The sequence below is a fragment of the Oncorhynchus mykiss genome, chromosome 11 (assembly GCF_013265735.2).
Source record: "Oncorhynchus mykiss isolate Arlee chromosome 11, USDA_OmykA_1.1, whole genome shotgun sequence".
Lineage (NCBI taxonomy): Eukaryota > Metazoa > Chordata > Actinopteri > Salmoniformes > Salmonidae > Oncorhynchus > Oncorhynchus mykiss.
The window spans coordinates 79,969,841-79,991,820 of record NC_048575.1 but is presented as its reverse complement, the minus strand read 5'-3'; the positions used below and the strand labels follow the sequence as shown (position 1 = coordinate 79,991,820).

Here is a 21,980-nt window from a genome sequence, read left to right as displayed (position 1 = left end):
CATTTAACTGTAAGGTTTATACCTGTTGTATTCAGCATTTCACTGTAAGGTTTATACCTGTTGTATTCGGCGCACGTGACAAATTAACTTTGATTTGAGGGTTTGTAAATCCGGGCACTCCATTTAGTATGATATGTTACGTTTGGTATGGTATGTATTCATTTGTGGGTGACCATTAGCAAATTTGTTATATGTTACAAATTGCAATTCGTACTAAATGTTACACATTTGCAAAATGTGCAATATGTTACAAATTCTAGTGAGGTTGCTAGGTGGCTAACGTTAGCTAGCTGGATAATGATAGCTAGGCTAGGGTTAATGCTGTGATGGGCATGTAGAATGTTGAGGCGATGTCCTGGGCATGGGCAACTGCATGTCTTGTGGGCCCTGGGATCCAATATTGCTTTGGATTATAGTGGACTAAGCCAATCTATTACTTCTATGCCTGAACTTTGAATTTGGTTGGATTACACAATTCCAGTGACTTCTGTGCCCCTAATCATTCTACTCACACAAATGCTCGATATAGGCAGAATACTCTACCTTTGATGCATTGTGCTCTGGGTTGTATTTTTCCCTGTCTTCTTCTTCAGATACCTACTCCTCTTCTAAATCATTGTTCACTTGTTCCTCCAGGACATCTGAAAAAAATCAGATCTACGACCTGTTGGGCACTGAAACGTGCCCTCGTTGGCTTCAGTAAAAGAGAGAAGGGACTGTCATCTGCAGCACCTTTATAGCCTCTGACTGCATTCCCCAATAGTAAACAATGCTTTCAAGAAATGTTTATTTTGTCTGAAATTGTTTTTATTTTGTCTGTGAACTTGTGTTGTGTGTGTGTGTGTGTGTGTGTCGTCTGTGTGTGGGGGGGGGGGGGGGGGGGGGGGATTTTTTTATTAAATTAAAATTAAATTTTTTATTTCACCTTTATTTAACCAGGTAGGCCAGTTGAGAACAAGTTCTCATTTGCAACTGCGACCTGGCCAAGATAAAGCATAGCAGTGTGAACAGACAACACAGAGTTACACATGGAGTAAACAATTAACAAGTCAATAACACAGTAGAAAAAAAGAGAGTCTATATACATTGTGTGCAAAAGGCATGAGGAGGTAGGCGAATAATTACAATTTTGCAGATTAACACTGGAGTGATAAATGATCAGATGGTCATGTACAGGTAGAGATATTGGTGTGCAAAAGAGCAGAAAAGTAAATAAATAAAAACAGTATGGGGATGAGGTAGGTAAAATTGGGTGGGCTATTTACTGATGGACTATGTACAGCTGCAGCGATCGGTTAGCTGCTCAGATAGTTGATGTTTGGCACATGCACAGGAACGTTTTAGTTTTGTCTGGGTTCAATCCGTAGCACACATAATCTCAATTTCTCCGTGTGTGTGTGCATGTGTGTGTCTTTGTGTTTTTTTTGTGGTGTGTAAATTATTTTATATCTGCTGGGTCAAAAATGACCCTAAGACAATCTTTGTCCCCTGGTGGTGTCCAGCTTTCATGGAAATATGAACAAAGGCAATGTTTCACTTTTTCTAATGTTGAGGTCACTCTAGGAAAAGTCATCAAATTTCAAGTTGAAAAAAATATAATTTAGGGGGGTTACTCTGCTGTTAAACATAGTGGCAGATCCTTTTTGACCCGTAAAAGACAACACATACCAAACATAACGTACATTATGATTTCATTGTCCCGAATTTACATTTTCAATGTTACGGTCTAGTCAGTTTGAACGACTTCATTTTATGTCCAGCAGGTGGCCACATGCCACATTGTCTTAGACTTAGAAGAACCAGCACAAGGAAATCAAGCTCTTTTCAGGGAACGTGAGGGAGGGGGTCTTTCACGGTTGTCCTTCAACTAGCTGTAGCTCCTCTGCCTACCACTGCCAATGGATGAGAGAGAGAGAGAGAGGTCTGATTCTGCCATTAGGGAAGTGCAGGTATAAAGATCTACGCAGCTCATTTACTGTGTTTAATGATGCTCCTCTGTGATGTCAGATGGCCTTGAGAAGGGGAAAGATTGAGAGGGAGGGGGAGAGAGAGGGAGGGGGAGAGAGGGAGGGGGAGAGAGGGAGGGGGATAGAGAGGGAGGGGATAGAGAGGGAGGGGATAGAGAGGGAGGGGATAGAGAGGGAGGGGGATAGAGACTGAGTGGGAGAGAGGGAGTGGGATAGAGGGAGGGGGAGAGAGGGAGGGGGAGAGAGGGAGGGGGAGAGTGGGGGGGATAGAGAGAAATAGAGGGGTAGTGGGTAGAGGAATCTGTACAGCGTACACCAACTGTGAATTCAATCAATGGACACATGGTTGAATTATACATGTTTCACCTTGGCCATTTACAGTAACCCAGTGAGCACAAAATTCATAATTTCAAAGTTTTTTTTATATCTTCAACAGAAAATCTTTATTTTCAACGTCTTCTGTTTTGATAGGGAAGTATCTTACCTTAAATATTGTATCTGTTCCAGTCAGAGGTGAATATATTCTAAAAAGGTAGCCTATTATTGCCTCATTTTTAGCTGTTATAGCCTAAGCCTACTAGCCAATTAAATAAAATTACAGATTTGTAACTATTTTATTGACATTATGAGCGAGAGGGTGCAACAACATCAACAACAAACATGTCGACCTCCACTGCAGGAAGGGAGTGGTTGATGCCAGCAGGAAATATCAACCTCTGCCCAAAGCCCTTTCTTTAATGACATTACCAATGTAGTCTACAGACTGCTTGGAGAAGCAAGGTGAAATACTGTCATGGGAATCTACACTTCAATAATGGAAGGTTATCTCATCCTTTGAATGAATGTCGTGCATAGGCATATTCAAGTAATAATTTACTTACATTTCCATAGATTGACATAGATTATGTTAAAAACTTTGGTAAATTACCTGTCATTTTGCAACCCTAGTTTTGGCCTATATAGCTTTTTTTTCCTCCCCTCTCACAATAATAGGGTGCAGTTATTCCATGTTCTAGGGCAGAAGACCCTCTGATGCTGCTAGCACTATGCCGTAAACCCACGGACAGAAGACCCTCTGATGCTGCTAGCACTATGCCGTAAACCCACGGACAGAAGACCCTCTGATGCTGCTAGCACTATGCCGTAAACCCACGGACAGAAGACCCTCTGATGCTGCTAGCACTATGCCGTAAACCCACGGACAGAAGACCCTCTGATGCTGCTAGCACTATGCCGTAAACCCACGGACAGAAGACCCTCTGATGCTGCTAGCACTATGCCGTAAACCCACGGACAGAAGACCCTCTGATGCTGCTAGCACTATGCCGTAAACCCACGGACAGAAGACCCTCTGATGCTGCTAGCACTATGCCGTAAACCCACGGACAGAAGACCCTCTGATGCTGCTAGCACTATGCCGTAAACCCACGGACAGAAGACACTCTGATGCTGCTAGCACTATGCCGTAAACCCACGGACAGAAGACCCTCTGATGCTGCTAGCACTATGCCGTAAACCCACGGACAGAAGACCCTCTGATGCTGCTAGCACTATGCCGTAAACCCACGGACAGAAGACCCTCTGATGCTGCTAGCACTATGCCGTAAACCCACGGACAGAAGACCCTCTGATGCTGCTAGCACTATGCCGTAAACCCACGGACAGAAGACCCTCTGATGCTGCTAGCACTATGCCGTAAACCCACGGACAGAAGACCCTCTGATGCTGCTAGCACTATGCCGTAAACCCACGGACAGAAGACCTTCTGATGCTGCTAGCACTATGCCGTAAACCCACGGAGCTATTAAAAGCACAACAGTTGATATACACCCAACGACTACTAGGGCCCTGTCATATTCCAATTCTCAGATGTCTAAGCGGCAGTCTCCAACATTCCTATATGTTCAAACTGCTCTCTCTCTCTCTCTCTCTCTCTCTCTGCCTCTCTCTCTCTCTCTCTCTCTCTCTCTCAGTCCTACTGCAATCTACTGTTATTGTACTGTGTGTGGTTGTTATACTCTAAACATGTTCAATTCCTTAAAACGCTGATTAGATGAGAGACCTAGGCCTTTTGGAGTTCATGGTGCTGATCATTGCAGGGTAGTGGGTTCGATTCCTGGGACCAACCATACACGACCGCAAGTCGCTTTGGATGAAAAGATAAAAGTGTCTGCTAAATTGCAGATATTATATTAGTGTGATGAGGAGAGTAGGTTAGGCACACACACACACACGCACACGCACACACGCACACGCACACACACACACGCACACACACACACACACACACACGCACACACACACACAAGTTAGAGCTTATTGAAGTGGAGGAAGGCAGAGAGACAGATCCTCATCCGAGCCATGTAATCACCCAGCATCCTTCACTCCTCTCCATCTCTGCTCAGAGGAGAGGTGGAGAAGACCTGCTAACCCACATCTCTATCCTCACACGTACACAGCTCCCTCCCTGTCACACCAGAGTGTGTGTGTATTCTCTCGAGCAAGCATGCCGTTAAGTGGATTGTTATTGGATCCATTCCCCTAATACCATTCTCTCTGGGTTAGATAGTGGGTTTAGTAGGACCATGACATACATAGACAGCTTCCCTTTCATCCTATAGCCCAGTAGTAGCCTAAAACGTCAACAGCATATCCAGGCTGTATCACAACCGGCAGTGATTGGGAGTCCCATAGGGTCGGCGCACCATTGGCCCAGCGTCGTCCAGGTTTGACAGGTGTAGACCGTCATTGTAAATAAGAATTTGTTCTTAACTGACTTGCCTAGTTTAATAAAGGTTAAATAAAAAAATGAATATCATTCCACAACACAGAACAATAACTGCGTCAATAGACAGAGAGACACAGAGACCCTCCTCTGAGACACTATATGTGGCAGTGGGCCTAGTGTGGAACGGGATCCCTCCTCACGGTCCAGACATGGTAGAGTAGTTAAGTTACCTCCTCCTCATCTCATCGATATCTCTGCCATGTACACCCTCTAATTCTAAACCACTGGCCTAAACTACCCAATGACCTGACTATTATGATCAATCAATTAACATCACTTTGTAAATAGGTCACCTCAGAAAATAATATTTAACTTGTTATGTGGGTCTGTAAGTAGCCCAGGCTAACAGAAACAGTAGCCCAGTCTAACAGAAACAGTAGCCCAGTCTAACAGAAACAGTAGCCCAGTCTAACAGAAACAGTAGCCCAGTCTAACAGAAACAGTAGCCCAGTCTAACAGAAACAGTAGCCCAGTCTAACAGAAACAGTAGCCTAGGCTAACAGAAACAGTAGCTTAGGCTAACAGAAACAGTAGCCCAGTCTAACAGAAACAGTAGCCTAGTCTAACAGAAACAGTAGCCTAGTCTAACAGAAACAGTAGCCTAGGCTAACAGAAACAGTAGCCCAGTCTAAACAGAAACATTAGCCCAGTCTAACAGAACCATTAGCCTAGTCTAACAGAAACAGTAGTCTAGGCTAACAGAAACAGTAGCCCAGGCTAACAGAAACAGTAGCCTAGTCTAACAGAAACAGTAGCCTAGGCTAACAGAAACAGTAGCCTAGGCTAACAGAAACAGTAGCCTAGTCTAACAGAAACAGTAGCCTAGTCTAACAGAAACAGTAGCCTAGTCTAACAGAAACAGTAGCCTAGGCTAACAGAAACAGTAGCCTAGGCTAACAGAAACTGTAACGTAACAAAATGTGGAAAAAGTCAAGGGGTCTGAATACTTTCTGAATGCTCTGTATGAGTGTGGAATGTCAACATTCTAATGTTTTTGAATGTTTGTCAATTGTATTTTTGTCAGTAATGTCTTTGTCATTATGTGTCGGTCCCCAGTAAAACTAGCTGTCACTATTAGTGTCGACTAACGGGGATCCTAAATAAAATCCAAGGGGTCAACTGTTGTTTTGTTATTCATTGTACAAATACAGTACAATGAACATAAGTAACCTACTAAAGTAACCATATGTAGCCTATTCCCCCCCCAGCAGACAGAAAATATTTGGCATGGGTCCTCGGATCCTCAAAACGCTCTACAGCTGCACCATCGAGAGCATCCTGACTAGTTGCATCACCATTTGGTATGGCAACTGTTCGGCATCCGATCGCAATGTGCTACAGAGAGTAGTGCGTAAGGCCCAGTACATCACTGGGACCAAGCTTCCTGCCATCCATAACCTCTATACCAGGCGGTGTCAGAGGAAGGCCCTAAAAATTGTCAAAGACTCCAGACACCCGAGTCATAGACTGTTCTCTCTGCTACCGCACGGCAAGCGGTACCGGAGCACCAAGTCTAGGTCCAAGAGGTTCCTTAACAGCTTCTACCTCCAAGCCATGACTGCTGAACAGCTAATCAAATGGCTACCCAGACTATTTGCATTGACCCCCTTTTTTTACACTGCTGCTACTCTGCTACTGTTTTTTTTAAATTTAATTATGCATAGTCACTTTACCCTTACCTACATGTATTACCTCAATTACCTGGACTAACATGTAGCCCCGTACATTGACTCGATACTGGTACCCCCTGTATATAGCCTTGTTAAAAAAAATGTTTTTTTGCAAACATTTTCTTTAAAAAAAAAATGCATTGTTGGTTAAGGGCTTGTAAGCAAGCATTTCACGGTAACGTCTACTACACTTGTTGTATTCAGCGCATGTGACAAATACAATTTGATATGATTTATTGTAGCCTAATGTGATGTCAATGGCTGCGTTTAGACAGGCAGCCCAATTATTATTTCCACTAATTGGTCTTGACCAATCACATCAGATCTTTCCAGATCATCAGATCTTTTTTTTCAGAGCTGATCTCATTGGTCAAAAGACCAATTAGTGAGAGAAAAAATCTGAACGCAGCCAATAAGAGTCATGCCAAGTCACTTCCTCAAAACAAGGAATTACCCCCCCATTCTCATGTGATTTGGACTGGCATGAGGAAACCATTAGAAAACCACTTTATCTGTCCAGTTTATATAATCAAACTCTGACATCGTGTTGAAGGAATCATACAAAAAAACATTTGTCAAATAAGATGAGAAAGGCATGTTTCAAATGCGTAACCTACATGTAGACATTTTCCCAACGAGGATCACTATCTACTTGATAAGAAATATTATCAGTCACAAATCATCCATTCTCACTCGTTTTTGAAGCTGTTTTGTGTGTTTCTCCCTCAACCTAACAGAGGAAAGGTGAGACGGTGCAGACTGTCATTCACGCCGCCCCATCACAGAGGCGCCCTGTACGTCTCTGAGCTCCGTACACCACCAATCATAACAATAGGAGGGTGACGGACAACGCTGGGTTAGGTTGTCTACTGTCTGATTGGGAAATAACAAAACCTAAAACCACACAGTGCTGCTGAGAGTCGGAAGTTTTACCGAGGGGCTGGGGACGAAGACACAAATACAACTGAATCGGACGCGACATTTATTTGCACTGTGGTTATTCCCCTGTCGAGGTGGTGGCTACAAGCTAACGTTAGTGAAGACGGTCCGCGAGCAAACCACCAACCAAGTGCCGTGGAGAAGTCGGGGGCTGAGATAGTGGAAAGAAGTGTTGGTGGTGTCTCTTCGACAATAGTCTGACAAAGGGGCAGTCAAGACAAATCGTGGCTACTATTAGCGAGACGAAGCCACAGACCGTGTTCAGCACCGGGTAGAGTCCCATATGCTTGGTGGTGTGTATCATACCTTGTTGGACTCGGGTTTTTTGAAGCGTCTGCTAAATGTCTGTAGACTGTCGGGTGCAGCAACGCCTGCATGTATGTGTGCTAGCTAGTTAGCCACAGTAGCTATCCCGTTGATATCATTACATCTGACTCGGTTAGCCAGCAGCGTTGAGCTCGTTTCAACGTCGAAACTAAAACAAACAAAAAAAAAAATAACATTTTGTCTTATTCTTGAGACACCGCTGTTAACTAACCGTGCGAACTAGTGGGGAAAAAATAGCAACATTTCCTCTGATAGCTACGCCTTGCTGTGTCATGTCATTCAAGTTGTAAGCGAAGTCCTTTCCGAAGAGTATGCAGGACAAGAAACGAGTTGGGATAAGTATATAGCAAAAAAGGGGACAGAGCAATCTTACATTGATTGATTGAAGTTCATATCGGCTGCCCCTCCAAAAAAAGACTGCATTTGGAGGTCAAAAGGAAGCCAGAATGAAGAAGTTCTCCCGAATGCCGAAGTCTGAGAGTGGCGGGCTGGGAGGGGGGTCCGGCTCCGGACTCAGCAACTACTTCGGGAAAGTGTTCGGCGTGGGCCGGTTTCAAGTCACCGTGGAAGAACTCATAGCTGAAGGTATGTCTCTATGGGCTTATGTATGCTTAGTAAGGCTATTGCACATACAGTACATACATTGCATAACAAACGAGTAAATACACAGTACCTTCCACTGGCTGTTATTCTTTTTTAAAATGTGTTATTTATTTAACCTTTTAACTATGCTAGTCTTATTTACAATGACGGTCAAACCCAAACCTGGATGACGCTGGGCCAATTGTGTGTGCCACCCTATGGGACTCCCAATCACGGCCGGTTGTGATACAGCCTGGAATCGAACCAGAGTCTGTAGTGACTCCTGTAGCACTGAAATGCAGTGCCTTAGACTGCTGCGCCACTCTGGGGCCAAGTAAGGGGTGGCAGTGATTATTACATTGACAATTACAGTACAGTATGTCAGAATTATAATAGAGCCTAAACAGTGCAAAATGTCGGTGGCATTGTTCTATATTGTGTATTTGCATCTGCGACTTTCCACACTGTTTGCATACTGGACACGCCCCTGTACTGTCTCACTAATTTCCCTGTCTCTCTCTGCATTTCGGTAGTCCTCACTTGACTTTAACAGGGAAAAGGCTCACGGCCTGCTGAATGACCTATCACCAGCTCACAAACTCTGTTGAGGTAGCATCTAGCCCACGTGTCAAACTCGTTCCACGGAGGGCCGAGTGACAGTGGGGTTTCACTCCTCCCGTGTACTTGATTGATGAATTACGGTAACTAATTACTACAGAACTCCCCTCACCTGGTTGTCTAGGGATTCATTGAAAGGAGAAACTAAAAACCCACTGACACTAGGCCCTCCAGCCCTGATATTGCCTATAACCTGCTCCCTAATTATACAGGTGTCCTGATCTCGCATGTCAACAAGTCACTGACTAACTTAACCTGTTCTACCACTCCTTATTTTAAAGCGGAGGCTGTCTGGGCACAGGAAAGTATGCTGTGTTTGCCAGTCTCCCTCTCAAACGGATACAAGGTCCCCCCCTTTTACTGACCTTTTCCAATGTGCTTTGAGAGGGAGGTGAGGAATTTTAGGCCAGAACTAGGACGTAGGAAGCAAGGATGACTGCTAGGAACATGTTCAGACGTCATCTGACGTGGTCTGGAAAGGACCCCACCGTTTAGAATTAGGGAAGTGAGGAGCAAATGAGGAAGCTCTTCTTTTTATTTATTTTTTCCTCTTGAGGGACTGCTTTCCCTTCCCCAGGTCTGTCATGCACCTCCGCCATTATCACACAGACGCTGACTGCAGTACACTGTCATGATGCCTGATTCTGTTTAGTTTTTTTCTCCCATACTCCATTTATTTATTTTTTCCAGGTGTCTGTTTTTTTTTCCCACAATTTTTCACATTTGAATTTTTCAGCTTTGTTGAATTCGGTTTTAATGTCTGTATTCCGTGATTTATAGGGCCCTACATTCCCCGTAAAAGCTCTGTAGCCTAATGATCCTTCTAGAATAGCGCTTAATAAACAACATTGGTTTTGAAGTATGGCTTAACGAAGATGCTTTACACTGACACCCGTAGACAGTGCAGCAGGATATATCCAATGTTATGCAACTTCCTTTGTCTTTGTCTCAGAAACACTTTTTGCATTCCAAATGTCATCCTCTTCCCTACATAGTGCACTACTTTTGACCAGAGCCCTATGGACCACGGTCAAAAGTAGTGCACTACATAGGTAATAGGGTGTATTACTGACTTAAGGACGATCACGATGGCACCCAGCCTCAACCCATTGGACACAAACTACACTATTCACACTATGGAAAAAAATATCAACTGATCTGAATCACCACGGGCGATGGAGTTCTGAATCACCACGGGCGATGGAGTTCTGAATCACCACGGGCGATGGAGTTCTGAATCACCACGGGCGATGGAGTTCTGAATCACCACGGGCGATGGAGTTCTGAATCACTGTGATCCTACTGGAATAAAACACCACTCTTTTACAGAAGAGGCTGTAAGCCCAGTGTCAGAATGTAATCACATGAAGTGACTGAAATCTTCATTTAAGAAGCAGAGTGTGAAGTTCGGTGGTTTAAACAAGCACCATTCATTCATTCTTTCCTTCAGGAAACCATCAAGGAAATCCTCATTCTTCTCTAGAGGAAACCACGGATCCAACACGGCAAGAACAAGGAAGTGGAAACCATGGGCGAATCTCAACTGTATTTCCTTGATTCCTAGCATCATCCTTCTCAAAAAAAACATTGTCGGGGGGAAATCCAAGGAAAGGAACTTCCAGTCTTCTGCTCTAATGTTCTTTGAGAAGGAGACGAAAAGGGAAATGTGAGGAATCAAGTAAATATTACTGAGGTTCACCCTGGGACTTAGAATGGGGCCTCAGGCTAGTCGCCCTGTGACTTCAGCATTGTAAAGGTATTGGAATGGGGCCTCAGGCTAGTCACCCTGTGACTTCAGCATTGTAAAGGTATTGGAATGGGGCCTCAGGCTAGTCGCCCTGTGACTTCAGCATTGTAAAGGTATTGGAATGGGGCCTCAGGCTAGTCGCCCTGTGACGTCAGCATTGTAAAGGTATTGGAATGGGGCCTCAGGCTAGTCGCCCTGTGACTTCAGCATTGTGAAGGTATTGGAATGGGGCCTCAGGCTAGTCGCCCTGTGACTTCAGCATTGTGAAGGTATTGGAATGGGGCCTCAGGCTAGTCGCCCTGTGACTTCAGCATTGTGAAGGTATTGGAATGGGGCCTCAGGCTAGTCGCCCTGTGACTTCAGCATTGTGAAGGTATTGGAATGGGGCCTCAGGCTAGTCGCCCTGTGACTTCAGCATTGTGAAGGTATTGGAATGGGGCCTCGGGCTAGTCGCCCTGTGACTTCAGCATTGTGAAGGTATTGGAATGGGGCCTCGGGCTAGTCGCCCTGTGACTTCAGCATTGTAAAGGTATTGGAATGGGGCCTCAGGCTAGTCGCCCTGTGACTTCAGCATTGTGAAGGTATTGGAATGGGGCCTCAGGCTAGTCGCCCTGTGACTTCAGCATTGTGAAGGTATTGGAATGGGGCCTCAGGCTAGTCGCCCTGTGACTTCAGCATTGTAAAGGTATTGGAATGGGGCCTCAGGCTAGTCGCCCTGTGACTTCAGCATTGTGAAGGTATTGGAATGGGGCCTCAGGCTAGTCGCCCTGTGACTTCAGCATTGTGAAGGTATTGGAATGGGGCCTCGGGCTAGTCGCCCTGTGACTTCAGCATTGTGAAGGTATTGGAATGGGGCCTCAGGCTAGTCGCCCTGTGACTTCAGCATTGTGAAGGTATTGGAATGGGGCCTCAGGCTAGTCGCCCTGTGACTTCAGCATTCAGCATTGTGAAGGTATTGGAATGGGGCCTCAGGCTAGTCGCCCTGTGACTTCAGCATTGTGAAGGTATTGGAATGGGGCCTCGGGCTAGTCGCCCTGTGACTTCAGCATTGTGAAGGTATTGGAATGGGGCCTCGGGCTAGTCGCCCTGTGACTTCAGCATTGTGAAGGTATTGGAATGGGGCCTCAGGCTAGTCGCCCTGTGACTTCAGCATTCAGCATTGTGAAGGTATTGGAATGGGGCCTCGGGCTAGTTGGCGTTCCACCGAGGAGTTGAGGACACAAAGCAAGGGCAGAGACGCTTTGGCTAATCTGAATGCTCGCCTCTCTCTGGCCCCCTCTTAAGACCGGCTGCCCTGCTTGCAGCCGGGTGGTGTCTGTCAAAGGGTCGTTGCTGGTGTGACTTTGCTCTCTTTCTGTCTCAGGAAAACAACTCAATGAATCATGGAATGTTCCTCAGAGGGAGGCTCATCTCGCCACCCCCTCTCTCCTTTTCTCCTATCTTTATCTCTACCCCATTTCTCTCTTCTCTCTCTCTCTCTTCTCTCTCTCTTCTCTCTCTCGTTCTTCTCTCACCCCCTCTCTCCTTTTCTCCTATCTTTATCTCTACCCCATTTCTCTCTCTCTTCTCTCTCTCTCTTCTCTCTCCCGCTCTTCTCTCACCCCCTCTCTCCTTTTCTCCTATCTTTATCTCTACCCCATTTCTCTCTTCTCTCTCTCTCTCTTCTCTCTCTCTCTTCTCTCTCTCGTTCTTCTCTCACCCCCTCTCTCCTTTTCTCCTATCTTTATCTCTACCCCATTTCTCTCTCTCTTCTCTCTCTCGCTCTTCTCTCACTCCCTCTCTTTTGCCCCCCCCCATACTCCAGCTGTGCCAGTTTAATGAAAAGCATGAGATTCCCTCAAAGCCCAACTTAACAGAGAATGTGGTCTGCTCTGCACAAAATGTTATAGGAGGAAGTAATGTGAATTATGTGAGTAACCTGGGAGGTATCCTAGCTTTTTGACCATCCTTTTCAGTGCACTAAAGCTCCCAACTTATTTTTCAGTGCATTTTTAATTGATTGGCTTTTCTTTTGACATTTGGAAAAATACTCACATGTGTCTGAGTGGTCAAGTCAATATCTTTTTATTGTACAAATTAGGATGTTTGTGTGAAGGTTCAGCAAAAAAAAAACATGCCGTTTCAACTCTGCTCATCATTGGCCAGTGCTAAGCATCAGTCACAACAGAATGGTTGTATTTAGTTATGAGCAGAAACACACACAAACACACACACACCAGTGTTTCAGGAAAATGAGGCACCAGACATTTCACTGTTAAATTGTATTTTCATTTACTGGATATTTCAGAAATGTACTGGATTCATATTCACTGGGTGTGTAACTTGATTAGGGCATCCAGCCACTGCTCAGAATGACAAAAATCACATATATAGATTATGGTCATTCGTTTTAACAGAACAGTCAACTCGAGGATGCAAAATGGCGTGCGCGTCCTTAACGAATTCCGATGCGCAGATTGAAGATTTTACAATAACTGTGCACACTTTTTTTTTCCTTAGTCTACAAGACCAGTAATGAACAATAAAATCACGAGCCTAACTCAATCTACTAGCAGAAAAAGGTAACCTATTCTATTGGTCAGCTTGTCGAGAAAGAAATACTCTATTCCAAACAGACTCTGGGACAGTTGTGGGTCGATTAGATCCCACATTTATACAACCAGTAGGCCTAGGATACATACAAAACGTGTTAAATAGCAATGAGGCTGGTGGAACAGATCAGAACATTCAGATTCAAATGTTGATACATTATGTATACACGTAAGTGCAGCAACAAGCCGGTAGGCCACATGCAAATGTTGGTCCCGTAATGCAATTGATTGAGAGAAAAAAACCCCACCATTGCCAGCGGTTTCATGAGACTGAGATGAAAAATATCTGTTACAAAGAGGGGAGATCTAAAGATGCAACAACTAGCATGGGATGCTAATATGCCTGGGATTGTCATCAACTAGCATGGGATGCTAATATGACTGGGATTGTCATCAACTAGCATGGGTTGCTCATATGACTGGGATTGTCATCAACTAGCATGGGTTGCTAATATGACTAGGATTGTCATCAACTAGCATGGGTTGCTAATATGACTAGGATTGTCATCAACTAGCATGGGTTGCTAATATGACTAGGATTGTCATCAACTAACATGGGTTGCTAATATGACTGGAATTGTCATCAACTAGCATGGGTTGCTAATATGACCTGGGATTGTCATCAACTAGCATGGGTTGCTAATATGACTAGGATTGTCATCAACTAGCATGGGTTGCTAATATGACTAGGATTGTCATCAACTAGCATGGGTTGCTAATATGACTAGGATTGTCGTCAACTAGCATGGGTTGCTAATATGACTGGGATTGTCATCAACTAGCATGGGTTGCTAATATGACTGGGATTGTCATCAACTAGCATGGGTTGCTAATATGACTGGGATTGTCATCAACTAGCATGGGTTGCTAATATGACTGGGATTGTCATCAACTAGCATGGGTTGCTAATATGACCTGGGATTGTCATCAACTAGCATGGGTTGCTAATATGACCTGGAATTGTGCCTTTGGCTACTGGTCAATGAAAGAAAGTTGAATTGAAAACCAATAGAATATGAGCGAAATAGGCTACTGGTTTCAGTGGCATATGGACGTCCTTTTAATGGCCTCCTCGTTTCTATGGTCTGCTTTGGCTAGGCTACTTTGTAGCAAGGTAAGACGACATGCCTCATAACATGAACCAAGACGTTCAGGTTTCAAACTATTTTAAGTATATGTTTTCATGCTACTTACTGCCTCCTTCAGCTCAATGCGAAGTGGTGTGTGATGCACTGAAGCCTGTCTACCGTTTGCCTATTTTATTTATTTACTTAACCTTTTATTTAACTAGGCACGTCAGTTTAAGAGCAAAAATTCTTATTCACGATGACGGCCTACCCCCGGCCAAACCTGGATTCGAACCAGGGACTGCAGTGACGGCTCTTACACTGAGATGCAGTGTCACTCAGGAGCTCGAGCCTATGCACTTGAGTGGCGAATTGGAAGCGTGCTTCAATCACCAGTGGAGAAATAGAAACAGTTTTGATAGACAAAAAAAAATAGAAGCTATTTGTAACACGTGATTGCATTTTGAATTGTTGTGCAATTATTAGGCTTATAAAAAAAATATAAGAAATCACGTTTCACTTTAGACGGCAAATTCTGAGCTGTTTTGACAATCTGTAGCAGCTGCTCTCGTGCTGTCTGATTTTTTTTTTCCCGCTCAATCTCGGCTCTGTGTCTGTCTGTATGCTGTTGGCTCGTGATAAATAAAATACATAACGACTAACGAAAATACACGCCGCCAGTTTAATTCCGCTAAGTTATGCAAATTGACCTGTAAACCGATAAGCATGACCATTCAAATGCCTTTACATCGACTGGTAGGCTAAAAGGCATTATTTTGCAATGGGATTTTATTTTCTTTCTTGTCCCAGACACTTTGCCAGTGGCAATTTTTGTATTTATCGACCAAAAGCCAGCTATTACCGGCTAACGGAAACCCTGACACACACACACACACACACACACACACACACACACACACACACACACACTGCAGTGGTTTTATCTAGTGATAAGCAAGAACTTAGTTATTGCCATTCTCCTCCCACCACATTGCTCTCAGTCTCTCTGATGAGGTATGTCACTGTCTCAGAGGTGGTTCCTTTCTGGAGCCAGCTAATCCCCGTCAGGCTGACTTGTGTTTTGGTAGCAGACTGAGTGAGTAAGCAGGTATGGTCTATGTCTCAAATTTACACAGGGCACATAGTGCTCTGGTCTAATGTAGTGCACTATATAGGGAATAGGGCTCTGGTCTAAAGTAGTGCACAATATAGGGAATAGGGCTCTGGTCAACAGTAGTGTACTATATAGGGAATAGGGCTCTGGTCTATAGTAGTGCACTATATAGGGCTCTGGTCTAAAGTAGTGCACTACATAGGGAATAGGGCTCTGGTCTAATGTAGTGCACTATATACGGAATAGGGCTCTGGTCTAAAGTAGTGCACGATATAGGGAATAGGGCTCTGGTCTATAGTAGTGCACTATATAGGGCTCTGGTCTAAAGTAGTGCACTACATAGGGAATAGGGCTCTGGTCTAATGTAGTGCACTATATAGGGAATAGGGCTCTGGTCTAAAGTAGTGCACGATATAGGGAATAGGGCTCTGGTCTATAGTAGTGCACTATATAGGGCTCTGGTCTAAAGTAGTGTACTATATAGGGAGTAGGGCTCTGGTCTAAAGTAGTGCACTATATAGGGAAGAGGGTGCAATTTGGAACACAGACTCCCTTCTCCAATAGTGAACAGACGCATGCACCCCATCAGGGTTCTGTTCCCCCTTCCTTAAAGCTACCAGGCAGACAAGCTAGCCTTCATCTGTTTATGTAGCAGTGCTTGCAAATGTCAGCTTGTATGTCGCACAGCCGACGAAGAGGAAGGTCTAGGAAATGTCCCTCTGCCCTTTTTTTGTTGTTTTTTGTGTTTTTTGTTTGTTTGTTTGTTTTCCATATCAACGACGCCAGACATTTCAGGTCGTCAGTATCACTGGTCTCAGCCAGTCGCTCACGTGCGGTATTAGCCCGTCGCCACGGTAATGAGGTGTGAGTGTATCCCAAATGGCACCGTATTTCCTGTATAGGGAACACACAGGGCTCTGGTCTAGTGCTCTTATGCAGTGAAGCAGCTGAGCCTACTTTGCCCAGAGAAGTTTGTGTCTGTGTTTTAGCTTGTATAACTTGTTCCTTGCTTTGTATGGCTTTTACGGTGCTCAGTTGAATTTATTTCCTGTCTTTTAGGACCTTTTTTTTTTTCCAGCTCTAAAACAATTTTATTTTGTGATTTTGAATTCCCTTTTTTATAGTAAGATAATGTTTGTGTATATAGGAGATCACCATTATTACCAAGTCTAAAATGGACTACCACAAAACACAATGCATCCTGGGAAAGTCCTCTGCGTGTATGTACAGTTGATGCATTTGAGAGAAAAAAAAGTGAAGTCAGCCTGTAGTTTCACTCACAGAACATGCTGATGGTGTCACTATTTAAATGATATTTTCTGTCAGCAAAATTCAGAAACCAAGCCTGCCCTACACACTCACTCAGTTTGATCACAACAACAGCCTTAACACTGTTCGGTTGTGTAATCAGCTTTTTGTATCTTGACCAGAGGCCTTTATTTTGAGAGATAAGGGCAAACTGAGAGAGAGAGGCGAGATCAGGGCTCTCCAACCCTGTTCCTGGAGAGCGACCATCCCGTAGGTCTTCTCTCCAACCCTGTTCCTGGAGAGCGACCATCCTGCAGTGTGCCCGATTCTAATAATTGGATTGATATGTTGAATCAGGTTAGTCACAACTGGGTTTGGATGGATAACCTCCAGTAATATGGTTGGAGAGCCCTGGGCTAGATGGTACAAGTTGGCTGTAGAGAGCAGAGACTCCTGGACCTAGCAGAGCTACAGCTGACCAGAGACATATTCAATGGGGCCCACAATGGGGAAAACGTTTGCTACTGAAATATATATATTTAGTTTCTTAGGATTTCTTCTACGACTTATTTTCTCATAAGTCCAAAAATGTTCTTTCCGTTTTGTTGTAACCCTTATCATGTAAACACGGTTTCCATGTAGTCCCTCTCTGCTTTCAGTCTGTTTTCTTCTGTTTGTTTTCTGATGGTTTCCATGCACACAGCTGCTGTGGTCACAGTAAAACACAGGGCTTTGTCCCAAATGGTATCCTATCCCCTATGTAGTGCACTACCGTTGACCACAGCTCTGGGTCTGGTTTAAAGTAGTCAGAAGTAGTGCACAACATAGGGGTTAGGTTACCATTTTGGGACACTACTCATTTTTGCTACTTATCTTTGAGGTACGGGCCACTGTGGGGTTATCGACCCAAGTATTGGCCACGGCCATTCTAGAAATGACAGAATGATGTAATCGATGCATATAATTGTGTCATTGTTGATTTTCTGTCCAGCAAATGGTAGACCTTTTTTCTAGGTCTAATAAACATAAAATGGGTATGGACTTGGATTGGAAAGGCTTCAGTTGATCGTTGATTTAAAAAAAATATATCGAGTTATGAACTAGTTAGTTCTGTGATTAAGAACAACATGTAGATTTCTGCCGAAATAGACATGTAATAATTTTTCATGAGATGACCATCGAGTAATGCTGCATAGTTCTAGAATGTTCTGGAACCGTCCTTTTCAGGCACAAATAGTAATTCGGTGGATTCTGAAAGTATTCAGACCCCTTGACTTTCCTTGTCATTATGGGGTATTGTGTGTAGATTGATATCACAATACCCCATAATGACATCACAATACCCCATAATGACATCACAATACCCCATAATGACAATGCAAAAACAGGTTTTTAGAAATGTTTGTTAATTTAATACAAATAAAAAGCTGATATCACATTTACATAAGTATTCAAACCCTTTACTCAGTACTTTGTTGATGCACCTTTTGGCACAGATTACAGCATCGAGTCTTCTTGAGTATGACGCTGCAAGCTTGGCATACCTGTGTTTGGGAGTTTGTCCCATTCTTCTCTGCAGATCCCCTCAAGCTCTGTCAGGTTGGATGGGGAGCGTCGCTGCACAGTAATTTTCAGGTCTCTCCAGAGATGTTCGATCGGGTTCAAGTCTGCGCTCTGGCTGGGCCTCTCAAGGACATTGAGACATGTCCAGAAGCCACTCCTGCTTTCTCTTGGCTGTGTGCTTAGGGTGGTTGTCCGGTTGTAAGGTGAACCTTCGCCCCAGTCTGAGGTCCTGAGCGCTCTGGAGCAGGTTTTCATCAAGGATCTCTCTGTACTTTATTCTTCATCTTTCCCTTGATCTTGACTGGCCTCCCAGTCCCTGAGGCTGAAAAACATCACCACAGCATGATGCTGCCACCACCATGCTTCATGGGATGGTGCCAGGTTTCCTCCAGATGTGACTCTTGGCATTCAAGCCAAATAATTCAATATTGGTTTCATCAGACCAGAGAATCTTGTTTCTCATGGTCTGAGAGTCCTTTAGGTGTCTTCTGGCAAACTCCATGCGGGCTGTCATGTGACTTTTACTGAGGAGTGGTTTCCTTCTGGCCTGATTGGTGGAGAGATGGTTGTCCTTCTGAAAGGTTCTCCAATCTCCACAGATGAACTCTGGAGCTCTTTCAGAGTGATCATCGGGTTCTTAGTCACCTCCCTGACCAAGGCCCTTCTCCCCCGATTGCTCAGTTTGGCCGGGCGGCCAGCTCTAGGAAGAGTCTTGGTGGTTCTAAAATTCTTCCATTTGAGAATGATGGAGACCACTGTGTTCTTGGCAACTTTCAATGCTGCAGAAATGTTTTGGGACCCTTCCTCAGGTCTGTGCCTCGACACAATCCTGTCTCGGAGCTCTACGGACAATTCCTTCGAACTCATGGCTTGGTTTCAGCCAGCATGTTGGTGTAAATTCTAAACCTGTTTTTGTTTTGTTATTACGTGTAGATGGAGGGCGGAAAAAAATAATTTTAGAATAAGGCTGTAATGTAACAATGTGGAAAAGGTCAAGGGGTCTGAATACTTTCTGAATGCTCTGTACATCACTGAGGTGTACTCACTGTTGAGGAGGACACAAGCTCAGGTACATAGTACAAATATATATTTAAAAAAAACATGATTTTCCCCCCTAGTTCTTGAAATGACTGAAATGCTTCTAAACATAGTGTTCGGTTCTAAACAAACCTTATACAATTTCACAGATTTAGTAAAGCTTAAACCCAGTTTATTCCCCCATTGGGTCATACAGCTGCGTAAGGCAAAGAATGGTTCCTCCAGTGGTAGTGTTCTATACAGTGGTCCCCCCCAGTGGTAGTGTTCTATACAGTGGTCCCCCCCAGTGGTAGTGTTCTATACAGTGCCCCCCCCCAGTGGTCCCCCCCCCAGTGGTAGTGTTCTATACAGTGGTCCCCCCCCCAGTGGTAGTGTTCTATACAGTGGTCCCCCCCCCCCCCCCCCCCAGTGGTAGTGTTCTATACAGTGGTCCCCCCCCAGTGGTAGTGTTCTATACAGTGGTCCCCCCCCCCAGTGGTAGTGTTCTATACAGTGGTCCCCCCCCCCCCCCCCCAGTGGTAGTGTTCTATACAGTGGTCCCCCCCCAGTGGTAGTGTTCTATACAGTGGTCCCCCCCCAGTGGTAGTGTTCTATACAGTGGTCCCCCCCAGTGGTAGTGTTCTATACAGTGGTCCCCCCCTCCAGTGGTAGTGTTCTATACAGTGGTCCCCCCCCCCCCCCCCCCAGTGGTAGTGTTCTATACAGTGGTCCCCCCCCCAGTGGTAGTGTTCTATACAGTGGTCCCCCCCCAGTGGTAGTGTTCTATACAGTGGTCCCCCCCCCAGTGGTAGTGTTCTATACAGTGGTCCCCCCCAGTGGTAGTGTTCTATACAGTGGTCCCCCCCCCCAGTGGTAGTGTTCTATACAGTGGTCCCCCCCTCCAGTGGTAGTGTTCTATACAGTGCCCCCCCCCCCCCAGTGGTAGTGTTCTATACAGTGGTCCCCCCCCAGTGGTAGTGTTCTATACAGTGGTCCCCCCCCCAGTGGTAGTGTTCTATACAGTGGTCCCCCCCAGTGGTAGTGTTCTATACAGTGGTCCCCCCCCCCCAGTGGTAGTGTTCTATACAGTGGTCCCCCCCAGTGGTAGTGTTCTATACAGTGGTCCCCCCCTCCAGTGGTAGTGTTCTATACAGTGCCCCCCCCCCCCCCCCCCCAGTGGTAGTGTTCTATACAGTGCCCCCCCCCCAGTGGTAGTGTTCTATACAGTGGTCCCCCCCCCCAGTGGTAGTGTTCTATACAGTGGTCCCCCCCTCCAGTGGTAGTGTTCTATACAGTGGTCCCCCCCCAGTGGTAGTGTTCTATACAGTGGTCCCCCCCCCAGTGGTAGTGTTCTATACAGTGGTCCCCCCCAGTGGTAGTGTTCTATACAGTGGTCCCCCCCCCCAGTGGTAGTGTTCTATACAGTGGTCCCCCCCTCCAGTGGTAGTGTTCTATACAGTGCCCCCCCCCCCCCAGTGGTAGTGTTCTATACAGTGGTCCCCCCCCAGTGGTAGTGTTCTATACAGTGGTCCCCCCCCCAGTGGTAGTGTTCTATACAGTGGTCCCCCCCAGTGGTAGTGTTCTATACAGTGGTCCCCCCCCCCAGTGGTAGTGTTCTATACAGTGGTCCCCCCCAGTGGTAGTGTTCTATACAGTGGTCCCCCCCTCCAGTGGTAGTGTTCTATACAGTGCCCCCCCCCCCCCCCCCAGTGGTAGTGTTCTATACAGTGCCCCCCCCCCCAGTGGTAGTGTTCTATACAGTGGTCCCCCCCAGTGGTAGTGTTCTATACAGTGGTCCCCCCCCAGTGGTAGTGTTCTATACAGTGGTCCCCCCCCAGTGGTAGTGTTCTATACAGTGGTCCCCCCCCCCCCCCCCCCAGTGGTAGTGTTCTATACAGTGGTCCCCCCCCCAGTGGTAGTGTTCTATACAGTGGTCCCCCCCCAGTGGTAGTGTTCTATACAGTGGTCCCCCCCCCCCCCCCCCCCAGTGGTAGTGTTCTATACAGTGGTCCCCCCCCCAGTGGTAGTGTTCTATACAGTGGTCCCCCCCCCCAGTGGTAGTGTTCTATACAGTGGTCCCCCCCCCCCCCCCCCCCCCCCAGTGGTAGTGTTCTATACAGTGGTCCCCCCCCCCCCCCAGTGGTAGTGTTCTATACAGTGCCCCCCCCCCCCCCCCCCCAGTGGTAGTGTTCTATACAGTGGCCCCCCCCCCCCCCCCCCAGTGGTAGTGTTCTATACAGTGGTCCCCCCTCCCAGTAGCTTGCGAAAGTATTCTCTCCCCTTGGCTTTTTCCCCTATTTTTAAAACCTGGAATTAAAATTGATATTTTTGTAGGGGTTTGTATCATTTGTTTTACACAACATGCCTACCACTTTGACGATGCAAAATATTGTTTTATTGTGAAACAACAAGACCAAAAAACAACAGAACTTGAGCGTGCATAATTATTCACCCCCCCCCCCAATGTCAATACTTTGTAGAGCCACCTTTTGCAGCATTTACAGCTGCAAGTGTCTTGGGGTCTGTCTCTATAAGCTTGGCACATCTAGCCACTGGGATTTTTGCCCATTCTTCAAGGCAAAACTGCTCCAACTCCTTCCAGTTGGATGGGTTCTGCTGGTGTACAGGTATCTTTAAGTCATACCACAGATTCTCAATTGGATTGAGGTCTGGGCTTTAACTAGGCCATTCCAAGACATTTAAATGTTTCCCCTTAAACCACTTGAGTGTTGCTTTAGCAGT

The 21,980-nt window shown here is 45.5% G+C and overlaps 1 protein-coding gene across 3 annotated transcripts in view; it reads left to right on the top strand.

Moving 5' to 3' along the window:
• The first annotated feature begins 6,907 nt into the window (after positions 1-6,907).
• LOC110535133 (BMP-2-inducible protein kinase) overlaps positions 6,908-21,980 on the top strand; it is a 103,896-nt gene continuing 88,823 nt past the window's right edge. For 2 of the 3 annotated variants that reach the window (XM_036936475.1, XM_036936474.1), the window contains exon 1: positions 6,908-8,276. In XM_036936475.1, coding sequence (XP_036792370.1) covers positions 8,138-8,276 — 139 coding nt within the window. In that variant the 5' untranslated portion in view covers positions 6,908-8,137. The remainder of the gene's footprint in view (positions 8,277-21,980) is intronic. The other variant, XM_036936476.1, reaches the window with a different exon arrangement.